The sequence below is a fragment of the Canis aureus genome, chromosome 21 (genome assembly GCF_053574225.1).
Source record: "Canis aureus isolate CA01 chromosome 21, VMU_Caureus_v.1.0, whole genome shotgun sequence".
In the NCBI taxonomy this organism is placed as follows: Eukaryota; Metazoa; Chordata; class Mammalia; order Carnivora; family Canidae; genus Canis; species Canis aureus.
Genome location: NC_135631.1, coordinates 46,592,027 through 46,610,361, shown reverse-complemented (window position 1 = coordinate 46,610,361; position 18,335 = coordinate 46,592,027). Strand labels below are relative to the sequence as shown.

The following is an 18,335-nucleotide window of genomic DNA, read 5'->3' as shown; positions in this document are numbered from 1 at the left end:
CTCTGCCTCTCTCTCTTTATGTCTCAAACTAATAAATTAATAAAATATTTAATAAAAAAAATTTTATTTATTTATTCTTGAAAGACACACAAAGAGAGACAAAGACACAGGCAGAGGGAGAAGCAGGCTCCCTGCAGGAAGCCTGATGGGGGACTCGATCCCCAGACCTGGGATCACCCCTGAGCCAAACGCAGATGCCGAACCACAGAGCCACACAGACGTCCCGAGATACACAAATCATTTTAAAGAAATCAATCTCAAAAAAAAAAAAAAAAAAAAAGAAATCAATCTCCAGGTTTTCAACTTCCATATATATTCTTGCCTAAAATTGATCAGCCTATGAATAAGCCTTCTTTCATAACCCTTCTCTCTAGTAGGCTAAAGAAAAGCATATTTCTCACACATCCCGGATCTTCCTCTCATCATAGTTCATATTATAAAATTTATTTAAGTGATTAAAACTTTTAAATATCAGCTTATATGCAAGGTATTGTTTTTCAAATCATTTTCAAATCAGTAGATAGACCACTACTACAGATTGGTATGTGGAAATGTATAACACTACCAATTTACAGGCTTCATAAATCAATTTTTTTCATAAATCAATTTAGAGTTAGAGGATTTATAACCAAAAGTCAGCAAGCCACAGGATAAAAAATTGATGTTCAGGACTCATTAATGGGCCATCCTTAACTACTCAGATGATCAGAAGTGGTTGAACCAGGAACTGGTGGAGCAAATGATAGTTACTAACTACTGAAGATGAGTGCTCACAAGTCCTAGAGGGTCCTTGAACTCAATGTTGGTGATGTGACTGTCCCCTAGGAGAAGACTAACCAAAGGTAAGTTCTTTACACAAACTAGAAAAAAAAAAAAAGTCCCTTCTAGAGAACAACTGGCAAAACAGCGCTCAGTCTAGGTCGTTGATGAAACACTGTCCTAAGTACCTGAGGGGAATTATAATTCAATAGCAAAGAAGAAAATGTGTAATTGCAGGGAGTGGAGGGGGGATGTTGCAATGTTAGACTGTGAACAGGATAAGCCCTCTTTTGACACCCACACAAACACACACACAAATATATTGAGTCTTATTTTATAGAATACTGCAAATAAGTAAGAGGAATAAAAGGAAAAGTATAGGAAGGGGCAGCCTAGAAGTTGGAGGGTGGTGGTGGATATTTATGTGAAAAAAATGTTTTATAATTTGATTTGTTTTTAACAGCTTCCAGTGGGTAATTCTGAAGAGCAGAAGAGATGAAAAGAGAATTTAGGATGCTTTTTGTGTGAGGGCCTGTGGAACCTCCCCAGAAATTCTCTTCAATACTGAAGATAAGAATTATTCTTCAAGGCTTTTTAGAGTTTTGGAGAAACTTTGGATGGAGAAGGGAAAGCTAAGAGCATGTTTCCAAGTATACATAGCCTACCATGTGTTCATGTTACAAATTCTTTAATAGTATTAATACTGATTATCAAATTGTCCATGAAAAAGGCAGTATTAACATATACTGGCACCAGCAGTGTATGAAAACGGTATTCTCCACCATCTTCCACACACTGAATATGATCTCTTGGTTTTGTGGGATTTTTTCTGTTTGTTGCAAATATGACATTTAGAATCTGTGTCACTGTCATTTTAATTTGCATTTAATGACTTCTGAAATTAAAGTTTTTTCACATCTGCTCATTTCATATCTACTCTTGTAAATTATTCTTGTAAATTCTCATAATTTTGCCCCATATTGCTAAGGCAAAATTACCTTATTACTGATTTGTATGTATTCTTTATACATGCAGTAATAATATTAACCTTTTATCATACATATTTCATAAAAGTAACTTTTCCCTATCTCTTGTTTGCTTTTTGAGTTATATTGGAATCACACTTTCAAAAAAAGCATTTTACTTTCCACTTTGGTATTGTTTCAGGATTACTCAAGACTACCCACACTTCCAGTGATTTGCTAAAAGGATTCACAGGACTCAGCATACAGTTGTATTCGTGACTAAGATTTATTACAGCAAAATGATATATGACAGGAAGAGCAAGGGAAATAAACAAGCAGTCTGGAAAAATCCATGCACAGGCTTCTTATGTTCTTTTCCTTCTGTGAAGGTCACACCAAGCCTGCTTCTTTCTCCAGAAACAAAAAAAAAGAGCAGTAGTCCAATGCTTCTGCTTAGGGAAATCTATTACAAGCTCAGAATCTAAGGTTTTTACTGAGGGCTATTCACCTAGACATGCTCTGCTTCCCATGTGCCAAAATTTCAGACTCAGAAAAAAAGCAGGCTCACCATAAATCACATGGATTGTACAAGCCATCTAGGCATACTTATTAATTAGGAAGCAATTCAAGTGCCAAGTTCCCAGATGCCATCCAAGGGCTAAATTTCTAAGATGGTCCTTTAAAGACAATAGCCTGATGGGCACCCGGGTGGCTCAGTCCATTGAGTGTCCAACTATTGATTTCAGCTCAGGTCATGATCTCAGAGTCCTGAGATCGAGCCCTGTGTCTAGCTCCACACTAGGCATGGAGCCTGATTTAGATTCTCTCTCTCCCTTTACCGCTGCTCCTCCCACTGTCTCAAAAAAATAAATTAATAAATAAGAATTTAAGAAAAAAATAATAAAGACAGCAGTCTGAGGTCTGCTATGTTAACTCTTTTCTGCATAGGTACCATGATTTCCCAACCCCAGATTACAAAATGTTCATGTATAGGGTGGGTTTCCCATTTTAAAAGCTTTTATTTTTCTATTTAAAGATTTAAACTATCTAAAGCTTATTTTTTGCTATTTAAATATTAATAGTTGCTTCTTGGGTAAGCAATTATTTTTTTCTTGCTTTCTATTTTTCGAAATACTTTAGGTTTCCTACAAAATGTATGTATTTTTTTTATAATTGGAAAAATACAAAGAAACAACTTCCTTTTTTTTAAAGGTTTTATTTATTTATTCATGAGAGACACAGAGAAAGAGGCAGAGACATAGGCAGAGGGAGAAGCAGGCTCCCTGTGGGGAGCCTGATGTGGGACTTGACTCCAGGACCCTGGGATCACACCCTGAGTCAAAGGCAGCTGCTCAACCACTGAGCCACCAAGGTGCCCCAAAACACAACTTACACTGAAATTAAAATTTTATTTTCTAATTTCTTTTTTTTTTATTTTCTAATTTCAAAATAAAAATTTGTGTCTCAAATAGTTATACTCTCTTATGTTTGCCTTCATATTGAAGTACTCTCTCACCAATTTTATGCTCAATGAAAATTTTTAGAGGTGTGAGTTAATGTTTTAACATCTGTGTTGCACCTGAGTAAAGAATATTAGTCTACAAAGAGGTAAATATCTATAAAACAATTCACCCATGCTTGACTACCAGGGACAAAGTGTACACAGAGTTGAAAAGAAGATGATTAAAAAAAAAAAAAAGAAGAAAGAAAGAAAGAAAAGATGATTAAGAGTAAAGTGTGGCTCTCAAAAAATAAAAAATAAAAAGTGTGGCTCTCATAAACTCCTGCAAACAAGCTGCTTCTAATACTTGCTTTATCAATGAAAAATATTATGTAAGTGATAGTTAAGTGATTCACTGTGTCACTATAGTCCTAACCCTATCAATGAGTGAACTAATCACATCCTAGAGATACACTAACAGGGCCTCTATAAGGAAAACGGAGATGTTAAAGTTTCAGGAAATATCAAGGTAAAGCTTATGCTCTAAGTATACATACAAGCATTTCTATACATAAAAATTATTAAATATACTCTCCTGTAATACGAAGTGTTTTATATCAAAAATATGTTTTTAATATTTACATTTATGCATTTTTAGCCTGAGAGTAAACACAAGGTTCTGGAGCAGAAATGACAGTAACTATTACTTATATTAAAAAATAAGCCACTTTTGGGGTGCCTGGGTGGCTGAGTGGTTTGAGCATCTGCCTTCTGCTCAGGGACATGATCCCGGGTCCATGGATCAAATCCCACATCAGGCTCCCTATAGGGAGCCTGCTTCTCCCTCTGTCTGTGTCTCTGCCTCTCTCTCTCATGAATAAATAAATAAAATCTTAAAAAAAGAAAGAAAGAAATCACTTTTCCCACACCTAATACACCACAGGCATTGTAAAGAGAGCCAGTTGGTTAGGCCTGTACATACAGGGGGTAAACCACAGGAAGGATCCCCAAAAGTATGAATTTAGAAGTATGTATATTATAGCTGCCAAACTGAGAAAGGCAGAAAAAAGGCTACTCTTCCTAATGTAAGCAAATTCTCCTTAGCAAGAAAAGGGAAGGTCTCAGAATTTTTACCCTTTGGAATGTAAATAAATGTCTCCAGGGAAGATTAACTTCACAGGGTTTATAAATCTCAATCTTGAATGTCTCCCAGGCTGAGTTTTATAGCCCATTGAAAAAGAAACAAACTTCCTGGGCATTCTCTAACAATCTAATCTCTTAACAATCTTTTAACTTCCAAGTCTTGCCCTGTAACCCAGGTTGTAGTTTTCTTGGCTTGCAAGGCTGTGACCAATGCAGAAACATGAAAATAAACACTTCTTGATAATACAAAGTAAAACAAACCAAAATATTTATATTTGCAGCCCTTGTTAATATCCAACACCTCCTAAAATATTGGCTTTCACACCCCTCTGGAGAGCCTTGGGAATTCCTCAGAGGTGCCCCAGAAGCCTCTTTTCAGGGGGGCATTTAGAGGTGCAGAGTGAGCAGGGCTCTGAAACCCAAAATCCTGCTTCAAATACAGCCCATCTGCTCTCGTAATTTTGGCTTCTAATTATGTTTTTTTGAAGATAAGGCTCAACCGAAAAAAAAAAAGTCATTTATAATGATGTGAATGGAACTAGAGGGTATTACGCTAAGCTAAATAAGTCAATCAGAGAAAAGACAATTATCATATGACTTCACTCATGTGGAATTTAAGGAAAAGAACAGAAGCATAGGGAAGGGAGGGATAAATAAGATTAAATCAGGGTGGTAGACAAAACATGAGACTCTTAATCATAAGAAACAAACAGAAAAAAAAAAAGAAAAAGAAGCAAACAGGGTTGCTGGAGGGGCCATGGGAGGTGGGGTGGGGTAACTGGGTGATGGACATTAAGAAGGGCATGTGATGTGATGAGCACTGGGTATTATATAAAACTGATGAATCCCTGAACAATACCTTTGAAACTGATAATATACTAGATGCTAATTGAATTTAAATTTTAAAAATAAATTAATAATAAACTTAAATATTGCTAAAAAATGCTAACCATCAAAAAAAAAAAAAAAAAATTGGGAGGCACCGGTTGGCTCAGTCTGCCTTCAGCTCAGTTCACGATCCCAGGCCCCGCACTGGGCTCTCTGCTCAGCAGAGGGCCGGGTTCTCCCTCTCCCTCTGCCTGCTGCTCTGACTACTTGTGCTCTCTCTCTCTGTCAAATAAATAATTAAAATCTTTAAAAAATTTGAAATCCACTAGGAAAAAAAAACAAAAAAACCCACCAAAATATCTTAGGCAACCTAAATAAAAATCTTGTCTTATAGAAACAGACCTGGTTCCATTTACATTTACACTTAAACTTCCTTGGCTTGGTTCTCTTGCATTAATGTGAAACCTATAAAATAACACACCACCACAAAGTTAACCAATTATTTCTGGGGCTCCCCATATAGTTCACAGGTACTCAGAAAGTTCTTGACGTTCCATCTGTTGATGTGCTATGTATACAAAGCCACTTGAAAAAAGTACCTAGACACTAATAGTGTCTTCCAAGAAAGCACTGCCCTATTCAGTATCCTGTTTCCAGTGCTAATCCTCCCTAAACAGTGCTCTAATTATCTTGGGGGAGGAGGGGAGCCCATGGGGAAAGGTGGGACCAAAACTTCTGCTGTTCACAAAAATAAGAATTGCCCTTTTCTCTCCACAGGACTCAGACTTCAGAGGGCAGCCACCGTAGTCTCATACCCATCACCCCAGGTTCTCATGTTTCTACCTCCAGATAACACAACATAAAACTTCCTCCCCTCCCCCTCCCCTGAACTCACGACCATAAAAATAAATTCAATACAAATAGATAGATGCCTCAGACCCACCAGTGCAGGCACTCAGACTGCAATCCCCATGCTAACACCTGGGAAGATTCTAGCTACATTTATAAAAATTCAATATTGAGGTTGTATGTACTAATTGCTAAATCCAGAACAATAAGCAACACAGCATTTTCAACATTTTTCAATGTTCACTTATCTATGGAATTGTTCAAAGGACAGCTTGTCAATTCATCATCTTTATTTAGATTTCAAAAAATATATATATTTCCCGGGATTAAAGAAGTCTGAGTTCTGCTTGCACCTCTGCTTTTATGTGAACTTAAGCAAGTCACTTAATTTCTCTTGGCTATTTCTCATCTCTAAAAGGGCATATGGCCTATTCTGAGAAGTGATCCAAATGGAATCTGGAGTTTTCATATAATTATTAACTGTCTCTCAACCCTCATATATACTTGCAAATTTGATGAAGGGCACACTGTCATGTATAATTTACCCATCAAAAATTCTCACTGTACTTCTTTTCCTCCCCTATTTTGTTCTAAGATTTTATTTATTTATTCATGAGAGACACACAGAGAGAAAGAGAGGCAGAGACACAGGTGGAGGGAGAAGCAGGCACCATGCAGGGAGCCAGATGTGGAACTTGATCCCAGGAACCCGGGGTCACGACCTGGGCTGAAGGCAGAGGCTCAATGGCTGAACCACCCAGGTGCCCCTCCCTCCCCTATTTCTATTGCAAGTTCCTATGTGTAGTAGAAGACAGGAAGACATCACTACAGGGAACATTCTCGAGGTGTAAGCCAAGTAAAAAGACAATATACAGTATTTTAATCAATTCTGCAAAGCATTTGCCAGTTATTAAAAAAAATTAATAAAGGTAATTTTGGTTCCCATTGCCCTCGTTTTGTGCTCCCTCTTCCCCCAAAAGTGGACTGGTTAATGATAGAAAAAGTAAAATAAGTGAGAACCACTGACTGATAATGACATGACCCACCCAAGAGCTTATTCAATAAATATCTGAGGGCCCAGTTACCAGGCATTAAGCTAAACACCCACGACAAGGCCCAAAAGCTAAATTTTTGGCCAAGCCATAAATACATCCTAAAGTGGATTATCTGGGGTCCTCATGCCTTAACTGCATCACTAAAGGCTTAATGGCATCATCCTGACTTGATTCTACAATTTGTGTCTGAAGGAGAAATTGGGAGAACAGAACTCCCTCAGAATAAAAAACTAAAAAAGCCATTGGTGTCTCCACTCCTCATGGAGGGCAGAAACTGAGGAGACACCACAGTCTTCAGCCAGCCTTATCAAATGTCTCTAATTCTGTTAAGGAAGGAATGCAAGTAAAAGAGTCACTTAGGAAAATACATATTTGAAATACGGAAAATATCTAAGATACTACTAAAACTTTCTGCCCTATCTCCAAATAGAAATCATTTTTTTAAAAGATATTCAAATGATAAATAAATAGAAGATTCCTACTAAGAGTAACAACACTTAGTTTACTTTCTAAAATTATTACCATTTTTTCCTAAAAATACAGACCAGGGATCTTGAATTGACTTTCTCATTCATGAATTTTATTTCTACATGTGGATTTGAGAGGCTTATTGTTTAATTGTTATGTGGTAAAATCAGTTATTAAAATATATCAAATGCAATTGCAAAAATGATCAGACAAATTAAAATTTAATTTTTCTCTATTACATTTTGAGCCAGCCTGTCAAAGAGAGCATGCAGGGGCAGCTGCAAGGTGCACCGCCAGGCCTCCACGGGGCTGCCATCTCCTGAATCCCCCCAGGTGCTGATGTCATGAGTCACAATGGACTCTGGCTCCCAAACTCTGAGGAAAGAGAGTTCTATACGACGCCAGCCGATTTAAACCCAAACCACGACTTCTAAATCAAATTCTGGGACAGGTGTCTGGTACAAGAGCATGTTTTATTAGCCATCAGGTGTCATGCTGGAACTGGCACATTGTTCAATAATACCAAACTTTGTGGAAATAGTCAAAATTTTCACAGCTATTGGTCCAAGCGTACTCATTGAAAATCTGCATCTGAGCACCTGGGGGGGGGGTTGGGGGGCTCAGCGGCGGAGCATCTGCCTTTGGCCCAGGGCGTGACCCCGGGGTCCCGGCATGGAGCCTGCTTCTCCCTCTGCCTGTGTCTCTGCCCCTCTCTCTGTGTGTCTCTCATGAATAAATAAATAAAATGTCTAAAAAAAATGCATTAGTTTGGGATGCCCGGGTGGCTCAGCAGTGTAGCACCTGCCTTCAGCCCAGGGCGTGACCCGGGGGTCCTGGGATCGAGTCCTGCATCGGGCTCCCTGCGTGGAGCCTGCTTCTCCCTCTGCCCCCGTCTCTGTGTGTCTCGTGCACGAATACATAAATAAACCCTTTAACATAAAAGTCAGCATCTGTGCCTCGGAGCCACCTCCCCCGCCGCTTGCATTCACCCAGAGCGTGCAAGGAGTAAAGTCCGACACGCGTCTCCGCGCCGGGGAGCCGGGCTCTGAAATCCCTCCCGAAATGCGGCTGGATGTACCTTCTCAAAGTTCTGTGGGCTCGGGACAAGGGTCGGGGGCAGGGCGACCCCGACCCCGCCCCCGCCCCCGCCCCCCGCCGAGCACCGCGGCCCCCGGCTGGCTCGCCGACCCCGGAGCGCGAGGGGCGGGCAAGGCCAGAGACGCGCGCGGGGCGCGGGGCGCGGGGCGCGGACAGGCTTCGGGACGCGCGGGTGCCCGCCCCACGGCGCCGCCCGGCCCGCGCCCCGGGGGTACCTGAGCGCGCGCGGCCGCTCCGCAAGCCCCGCCCGCCGCCCGGGCCGGAGAGCAGGCAGGTTCCCCGCAGCGCCGCGAGCCTCGCCGCCGCCGCCAGCATCGCGCGCCTCGCCGCCTCTCCCCTCGGGGCGTCAGCAGAGCGAGCGCGCACCGCCCGCCGCCGCCGCAGGGGCGCCCGCGGGCCCCTCCGGCTCCGCCCCCCGCCTCCTGGGCGGGGCCGCAGCGCGCTGTGTTCCGGGCCGCAGTCGGCCGGGCCCGAGCAAGCCCCGCGGGGCCCGGGGGGCCTTTGCTGGAGCCGACTGTTCGGCCTCCCTCTCGTCCTTCTTCTTCCTCTTGCCTTTAAGTCCAACCGGTCTCTATCCGGACCAGCAACCCGCTTCTCCAGTGCGCCCGACGGAACCCTTGTGCCGCCGGAACCAAGATGCTGTGCTGCGCTGGAGGCCGGGGGACAGTGTCGGCAGCGGACCGCCGAGCCTCTGAGAAGGGTTGGTCGGGCCAGTTCCGGCGGGAGAGCGCGGCGCTGAGGGCTTGGTCTCCGTCTCCTGACATGCACCGGCAGAACCTTCGACCCCCGACTCCTCCCTACCCCGGCGCGGGTGTAGGAGGTTGGGGTAGCGGGAGCGGCTTCCGGGGTGCCCCGGGCGGAGGCGGACCGCGGCCGCCCTCCCCTCGGGACGGGTACGGGAGTCCGCACCACACGCCGCCGTACGGGCCCCGGTCTAGGCCCTACGGGAGCGGCCACTCTCCGCGACACGGCGGCAGCTTCCCGGGGGGCCGATTCGGGTCTCCGTCCCCTGGCGGCTACCCTGGCTCCTACTCCAAGTCCCCCGCGGGGTCCCAGCAGCAATTCGGCTACTCCCCAGGGCAGCAGCAGACCCACCCCCAGGTAATAATAGCCAGCGTTTGCCGAGCTCTTACTGTATGGCAGGCATGGTACTAATAATAATCCCTCTCCATGGATTATTTTGTCTAATCCTCTATGAGGTGAGATACTATTGTTGGCCCTGTTTTGCAGATGAGTAAACTGAGGCTGAGAGAGAAGTTAAGTAACTTAGGTTACCTTCAGTACTTTCTGAGGTGGTTTTTTTTTTTTCTTGTTTTTTTTTTTAAGATTTATTTATTCATGAGAGACACACACACACACACACAGGCAGAGACACAGGCAGAGGGAGAAGCAGGCGCCACGCAGGGAGCCCGACGTGGGACTCGATCCCGGGTCTCCGGGGTCACGCCCCGGGCTGAAGGCGGCGCTAACCCGCTGGGCCCTCCGGGCTGCCCTGTGCTCCCTGTCTGCAGAGCCCTCCTGCTTTGGACTCGTGCACTGCCGTTCACACACTGTCCTCTGCCGGGGGCCCGGCCCGTTCGTTTGAGTAAATTATTCTCCGAGGGATAAGAAAGCGAAAGCATCCCCAGCAGAGAGCTCACCGGAGTTACAGGGTGACAGACAGACAGACACTGGTGCCATTTCCCTACTAATGGAACCGCGGCGGGGGCGAGGGGCGGAGGGGGAGGGGGGAGAGCTTCAAACTACACTGGCTGCTTCTCAAGTTTTCCTAAGGGAAGATCGTTGATTTTGTAAGATTCTCGTTCTCCTGGAGACCGAGGGCTATTTCTGGTGTGGCTAGGAGGTCTGTGGTTCAACAAGCTCGCACGGTTTTCTAACTTCCAATAGGGCTAAACCAACCCCGACCCCTTTTTGAGTCCAGAGCTAAGGAGATAAAATTGCACAGGATGGAAAGGTTCTTGAAATTTTGAAGCTGTAGCGTTAAGAAGGGAAAAGAAAAAAAAAAGATTTTTTTTGAAAATTTTTGTTCAGAAAAAAATGATGGAAATTTTGAGGAAAAATGGAAACACAGTTGCTTATTTCATCACCAATGGGTAGTTCTGCAAAGCTCCTACATAGAAATTGAAAAGTATTTGAGCTGAGCGTTGGCATGCCGTTAGACCGGCCTAAATACTCTTACAGACCAAAACACTAGGTTAAAGGAAGAATGGATTTTGCAGTTGAACATGTTTGGGTTCAAAACACGACTTTTAAACTAGCAATGTGATCCCCACTAGCTTTTTTTTTTTTTTTTTAAGTGCCAATTATCTCTACAAGACATTTTTTTAACTGATGATTTTTTTTCTAAAGGGTTCTCCAAGGACATCTACACCATTTGGATCAGGGCGTGGTAGAGAAAAAAGAATGTCTAATGAGTTGGAAAGTTATTTCAAGCCTTCAATGCTTGAAGACCCTTGGGCTGGCCTAGAACCAGTGTCTGTAGTGGATATTAACCAACAATACAGCAATACTCAAACATTCACAGGCAAAAAAGGAAGATACTTTTGTTAAACATTTCTGAAATTCACCTGGAAGCTTCATGTGTCAGGAACATCTTGGACAAAACTTTTACTCCTGTAATTAAGTTGAACCCTAAGATCGTGACTTTGAATAACAATTAGTTGAGTCTTCTTGGTACTTTTCATCATATCAAGTATTGTTGATATTAGAGAAGACATACAGTACAGTAATTTGCAACATTTAGCTCTTTGGAAGTGCCTACCACATTTTAGAAGATTCACAGTTTCCAAATATTTAACGTTCATGGTTATATAATGGACATTTGTCTTTCAATGGTTTTCCAATGTTTTAAAATAAAACATTTTTGTCTTTCTAGATATACTGTGGTTTTGTCATATGCTAAAGAAATAGAATTATTAAAACAATGCCTGTAATCACTTGCTTAGAATTCATAGATAAATATTTTGCATACTACTTTTGAAAATGAAATAAACCATCCTTTGAGCCAGAGACAGTTCTATATTTACTCACAGGGGAAAGGATGAAGGAAGAGAACAGAAAAGAATTCTATTCTTATTTATTATAAACATTGTTCTTTGTGCATATTTTATGTAAATGGTTTTGCAAATGCATTGAAACTTGACTGAAAGTCACAGAAACCCACTTAAAGGGTATTTATACTTTTTATACTCATTTTACTGGAAAAGGCAGTGATAGGCTATTTCTTGCATAGTTAGATGGAAGTGTCCTGGATGTAAATTTTTCAACATCTTTGAATATTTTGGAATCATTTTCTCTTGAGCTAAGGAAGGTAGGGTACCAGCAGTCAAATCACTTCTTCCTTTGTGAAGAGAACATCTCTGTCCATCCCAAGAAAGATTTGTCATGCCTGGATCATGTTTCTGTCATCCTGAACCAGTCACTCTGCCCAAGGCAGTGAGACCTAATTAGCTTGAACTGTGGACCTCCCCTATAATGAGACCGGGTCCCATAATCTTCCGCCCCAGTAGGCCTGCCTGGATTAGAAAAGTGGTTTTTCCAGAGGAAGGGATGCTGCATGTGTGTACCTACATTAACTATTTAAACAAAACTAAGTCTTCCAGCATTCAGGTTTTTTTGGGTATCTTGAGATCACAACATGATGAAGATAGAGCTACTTAAAAATCTGTTTAAACATTCCCAAAAAGAAACCTCTAAAAATGAAATGGTCACACCACCTATTTGACCCATACTCCGTTCTGTTAGTTCTCACAGAGGCAAAGAAGAAAAGGAGAAGGGAAAGAGTTTAGATTTATGGAAACTTTTGTGACAGCCAGGGATATTTCTACCAATTAATAGCTGGATGAGTTATTTAACTTCTCTATGCCTCAATTTTTTCATATGTAAAATGAAAATAGTACCCATGTCATAGAGGTGTTGTGTTTGAGGATTAAATGGGTTTATGTGTGCAACTCTTAGGCCAGAGCCTGGCACATAGTAAGCACTCAATAAATGGTAGCTATTACTTTCTCATTCACCCCTATAGAGCCTCAGCTGGTAGAATGATGTCTGGGAAATAGTAGGTGCTTAATAAATATTTGGTGAATGAATGCAGACATTCTGATTATAACTACTGTATTGCTCTGCCTTGTCTCCTGTTCTAAAAAGGATAGTAAATTAGTAATTTTCCCCAATATTTTAAAGGAAATGTCTTTATACTCTAACATCTTGTCTTTCCCAGATGACTTGAGGTCATGATGTGTCATGAAAATTAGAGCAAATAGAATACTTTTGTAAACCTCTTAATGAACTTTATAGGTAAGAAATACTATCTTTAGGAAATTGCATTTGGAAATAATTATTAAACCACCTCTTAGAGATCACTGGATTATTGGCAAAGATGAAAAAGGAAGTCAGGAAGGATCTTGTGCCAATGTATTCATAGTGTATTTGGAACATACACAAATTGTAACAGTTTTAATGGTTTATGTGCATTTTATTTCACTCTAAGTGTAATATCAAACAACGAAATGTGAAATTCTTTCTTGCCAAGTTACCAGCATCCGCTTCCAGAGCTGACCTTTTCTGACTTTCTTAAGAGGAACTTTTTTTTTTTTTTTTTTTTGTCCTCAGGAAAGGTGCATTACTGTTTGACTCTAGTTGATAGTGTATTCAGTTATCAAAGTTCTTGCAACATTGATAATTTGGTTTGTTTCTATTATTAGTCTATCTTTGTTTAGCTGAATGAAAGAATTGATCATTCTCTAATATGAAAAATAATTGCCTTTTATTGTTACAAAATACACATTTTTACCTCCATAGAAATGCTATATAACTTAGAAAATGTTTTAGTTAAGTATGTAGCTTAAATATTTAGATAACTAAAGAACGGAGGTATAACCTGTAGTTGGGTCTTCAAACAAGAGTGTGTGTACTTGGAGTCTTCGACCTTCCAAGGAAAATGCAGGCATAGAAAACTTTCCAGATCCTCAATTCTCATGTATACTCTTTGTTAAAATGATGTAAAGAACATTTCCTTGTTTAGTGGATTATGCTAGTTCTCCTTTTTACCTTCTGCCTTTTCATAATCACCCTTCTCCCAATTTACATAGGAAAACTATGGTGAGTTTGTGTTTTATAAAAATAACCCCAACAGTATTTCAGGTCCCACATACTCTTCTTCTAGAACCTTGCACTACGCCATCAAGATGTGGAGTTAACATCCCTGTCAACCTGCACAGACCTTTTTGACTGCCCAATTTAAGAAAGTGTGGTGGAAGCTAATTTGTATTATGAGTGAAGTGTGATCTTAGAAATGGGTTATCTTGGCCCAGGTGGAGATGTTCAGAATTCAGATGTGTTATCAAGTAGGAGATAGTACAATGACAGTTTTAGTTTAATAGCCTTGCCTTTTTTGTTTCCTGACTTCGAAAAACTCATTTTTCCTATGGGTGACTCGTGTGAAAGTAAAGCAGAGAGCAGGAAAATAAACTGAAGGTAAAGTTACCTTATTTTTTAGGCAACAAACAAATGATAAGATTATTTGCCTCATCTATCTTAGAATATTCAAAACTGGTACAAAAGCATGATTGGTTTTGGTGAATGCTGTCAAGCCATTTTCACCATTCTCCTAATAGTAAAGAACCTGATAAATATGTCTCAAACCTGTCTCAGTAGCATTATTAGCACGGTTTCAAGGAGGAAGAAATTAGAAGTTCCATGTTTATTTCTGACATACTAATCATAGATTTTCCAGTGAAAAGATCACATATCAAAGGTAAGTTCATGATTGTATATTTTCCAGAGCATTTTTCAGATACTTAGGAGAAACATTAACCTTTGCCAGTTCATGATCAGATTCTGTAAATCCGTATTAATTTTAACTGGCCCAAGTCTTTTCCTTTTTCCTATTGTTTCTTAATTCTGAACATGCATTTAGGTTTAAGTTAACAGAAACACATTATGGGTTTTTCGTAAATAAGACACATAATAGTCATCGATACGCCTTGCATATTCCCTGAACTTAATAGTGATTCATTATCTTTTTTTGCTCCTAATTTCCACAATCTAAATTTTCATCTAATCTAAGACACTGTTCTATGATTCATAATTACATACCACTTAGTAAAAACACTGGCCACTAAACTGTGTGCCATCAATTGTTAAGATGCATCCCAACTTCAGAAATGTTAGGATGTGTGTCTTAGTTTGATAAACTACCATAAACAATAAGAGCAGAGTATATACTTAGGTATAGGTAAATGGAATAAATATCCCCAAAATGTACACTAGGACATAGTACATTTAGCTTTAGAAAATCAGTTTAGTTATGATTAATTCTCCCTTTTCAGATATTTTATATTAAATCCTAATTCTGTAAACATGATTGTTTTTCAAACATAAGTTTTCTAATCTATATATCATTATCCTCAAGAAATCTCTGCAATTTCCAATTTTGTGGGAGGTGTTTTTACTCAGTTTTTTTCTTGATTTTAAGCTCTACTAGCAAGATGACTAAGTGAAAGAGTTACTGATAAAGTCTTACTAAACATCTTTGGTTAACTTTCCAAAGGATTAAGAAGGAAAATGGCTTGAACAACAAGGTCTTTTATGAGGGTGGTCTTCAATTCTTTGCTTTTAAAATTGAAGAAAGCTCAAATTGTCAAAATCATTAAAAATAATTTGATTACAGATTCAGTTTACAAATTTTGGCATATACCTTAAAGAGTCCGAGAATTGAGTGACATCACTATGACAATTCTTTCTGACCCTTTTTTTCTATATACATGAGTGAGTTTTCTCAGCATTTATATCTACACATAAAAAGTACTAATAAAATAGTAAAATAGATGTCTTATTCTAGCAATAACAGAACTTACTCATAAATATAAGAAAATACAGCACAATACATTCTCATTGAGATACATTTCCAATAAGACTTATTTTGTTTATAATAATTTATTAAAATTAATGTATTTATGTTTTTGTAATGAGTAGTAATAGTAATCCAGACAACAGTCTTCAACACTTGGAGGTTTATAGTTGTTGGAAACCTATTTTTTTAATTTCTAAAAATATTTTTTACTTCAATAAATGTTTTTCATGTATTTTGAGACAGATTCATAATAGAGTATCAGTAAAAGGCTTTCAAGCAATACACTATATTGCAATAAGATAAAATTACATGAGAGAATACAATGGAGAGATGAATTGGGAATAAAATAGCATAAAGTTTCTGATACCTGTTCTAAGGAGTGATGGTGCATATCAAATTGCTGTGATATATTGATTCAGTTAGAGACCTTAGTAATGTAAGAAATTTAGCTTAAAATTTCAGTATTACAGAAATGACTTCCTTTACAATTTTTAAGATTAAGTAAAAATATTTTTATATTGACTTGAACATGTTTAAGAGGCTATATTACTTTTAAAAATTATTTTAGAAAATATAAACCAAAAATTTTAAAGATCTTCAGCAAAGGAGGAATATAATTAACTATAAATCCAAAAGAAATCAGGGAAGGAGTAAATCCAGTACAGTAGTAAATCCAAATATAGCACAATGAATCTAAAAATAAAAATTTGTTTTAAAGAAACATCAGGAATTAGGAAAATGGAATCCATCTATTTGCTGCTTTTAAAAGAATAACATTTAAAATAAAGAGGTATGGGGCACCTGCGTGCCTCAGTCAAGCAACCGACTCCTGATTTTGGCTCAGGTCATGATCTCAGGGTCATGAGATCGAGCCCCACATCATGATCCACGCTGGGCATGGAGCCTGCTTAACATTCTCTCCTTCCTTTATGCCACTGAAAGTACTCTCTCAAAAAAAAAAAAACAAAATGAAGAGTTATAAAAAGATTCAAATTCACAGTGATTTAGCATCTCGACTTGATATGGATATGGCAAGTAGATAGGAAATTTGTAAGAACAGAGAAAAATGGGACACAAAACAGATTATAGATAATATGCATATTCTTTTCAAGTACACAGCAAGTAATTTTTATAAATACTCTAAATCACAAAGAGCCTGCAAATTTCAAAGATTTGATTGATAGCCAGACTGTGTTTTCTGACCAGAATGTTTGATAAATTAAAAAAAAAAAAGTACCGTCCATCAAAAAAATTTAAAAATAAATCTGTGAAACAGGAGACAAACTGTAGAGAATGTTAAGAAAGCAAAAGCGTGGGATCCCTGGGTGGCGCAGCGGTTTGGCGCCTGCCTTTGGCCCAGGACGCGATCCTGGAGACCTGGGATCGAGTCCCACATCAGGCTCCCGGTGCATGGAGCCTGCTTCTCCCTCTGCCTATGTCTCTGCCTCTCTCTCTCTCTCTGTGTGACTATCATAAATAAGTAAAAAATTAAAAAAAAAAAAAAGCAAAAGCGTATTCCCTTGGACAAACTGAACAGAAACTAAATGAAAAAAAAGGGGAGAAGAAATAAACCCACAATATTAACCTTTGGTATAACATCTGAAACTATGCAAAAAAAAAAAAGACTACAGTAGGAAAACAATAGTAATGGAATCACCTAGAAGAATAATGCAATAGTGAAATCTTCATTATTGCATCATCCATTTTTTAAAAGACAAATTTTAAAGGCAAATGCACATTCAAAGGTGACTGAAATGAAATAAATGATGTAAAAGTGAAAAAATTGGACTGACCATTCTAACTGATGCTTACAAATCTAAAAGTGAACACGTTTTGCAATTATGAAGCACAGAAGCTAGCCATCCTCTTCAAAAGTGTGACATCTAAGGTTTAAATTGTATTGCTCTTGAAGATTCAAGTGTAAGAAGCAGCAAAGGAAAAAAAAAAGAACCAAAGGAATACTTAATCCAGAGCTCATTGGAGATACACTTGAAATCTAGAGTCAAGAATTATAAGTTGAATATGCTCTAGGCTCATGACAGTTAAAGAATGTCTAAAATGCATTCCAAGTACATTACCCAATATCTCATATATTAATACCAAGGAAAACCAGGAAAATAACAAAAATTTGGGTTTGCTATGTTTATATTTTTATTCAAATTTCTAATGTGTTTCACTGTATCTTTATTCTGTACATTTTGCTAAACAACTTAAAATACTTTTAAAAATTAAAAGGGCCTTTTGGACCCAGATAAGAAATGATACTCTTTTTTTCTGGTATACGGAGGATTAAGATGAAACTATATTACTACTGGGTAGTAGTAATAGAGACCTTGGAGGTCACTCCCAACAGTATGGCCAAAGTATTTGAAAACAGAAGAAATTAGTAATTTTTAAGAAAAGGACATGATCAAAATTGACTCAAAAAGAATAGAAAGCCATAATAAACTAATTGCCATATAGATACTGAGTTGATAATCCTTCTTGCCATAAATGACAGCAGACTTAGCAAGCCTTCATGGTTAAACACATAATGCCTATATTATAAAAGCTTTTACTAAAAAAGAAAAAAGTATCCAACACAGCCTACAATCTTTGTATTAACTTGATTCTCAAGCCTGGCCAAGGACCTATAAATGGAAATTGTACAGTATTTAACGTATAAACATAGTTTTAAAAATCTCAAGTAAGATCACAGTTCAGCAGTTACCAAACAAAAAAAGTGAAGAAAAAACTAATATGGTGTATATCAGGATTGCAGTGATGTTTCAGCATCTGGAAATTTATTTCTGTTGCACATTATTCATGTTTAAAGGAGATTATATATACCAATAACTCAGTATATGAAGACAAAGCATTTCTTAAAACTACATGAA

General features: G+C 39.1%; 2 protein-coding genes across 5 annotated transcripts in view; one reads left to right on the top strand and one right to left on the bottom strand.

The window, feature by feature from the left end:
* Nucleotides 1-9,319, bottom strand: part of SUGCT (succinyl-CoA:glutarate-CoA transferase) — a 712,850-nt gene extending 703,531 nt beyond the window's left edge. For both annotated transcript variants that reach the window (XM_077864111.1, XM_077864112.1), the window contains exon 1: nucleotides 8,822-9,319. In XM_077864111.1, coding sequence (XP_077720237.1) covers nucleotides 8,822-8,921 — 100 coding nt within the window. In that variant the 5' untranslated portion in view covers nucleotides 8,922-9,319. The remainder of the gene's footprint in view (nucleotides 1-8,821) is intronic.
* MPLKIP (M-phase specific PLK1 interacting protein) overlaps nucleotides 9,030-18,335 on the top strand; it is a 109,501-nt gene continuing 100,195 nt past the window's right edge. The window contains exons 1-2 of one of the 3 annotated variants that reach the window (XM_077864113.1): nucleotides 9,045-9,707; nucleotides 10,956-11,482. In XM_077864113.1, coding sequence (XP_077720239.1) covers nucleotides 9,243-9,707; nucleotides 10,956-11,156 — 666 coding nt within the window. In that variant the 5' untranslated portion in view covers nucleotides 9,045-9,242 and the 3' untranslated portion in view covers nucleotides 11,157-11,482. Of the gene's footprint in view, nucleotides 9,708-10,955; nucleotides 11,483-18,335 lie in introns of those variants that run through there. The other 2 variants (XR_013360485.1, XM_077864114.1) reach the window with 2 other exon arrangements.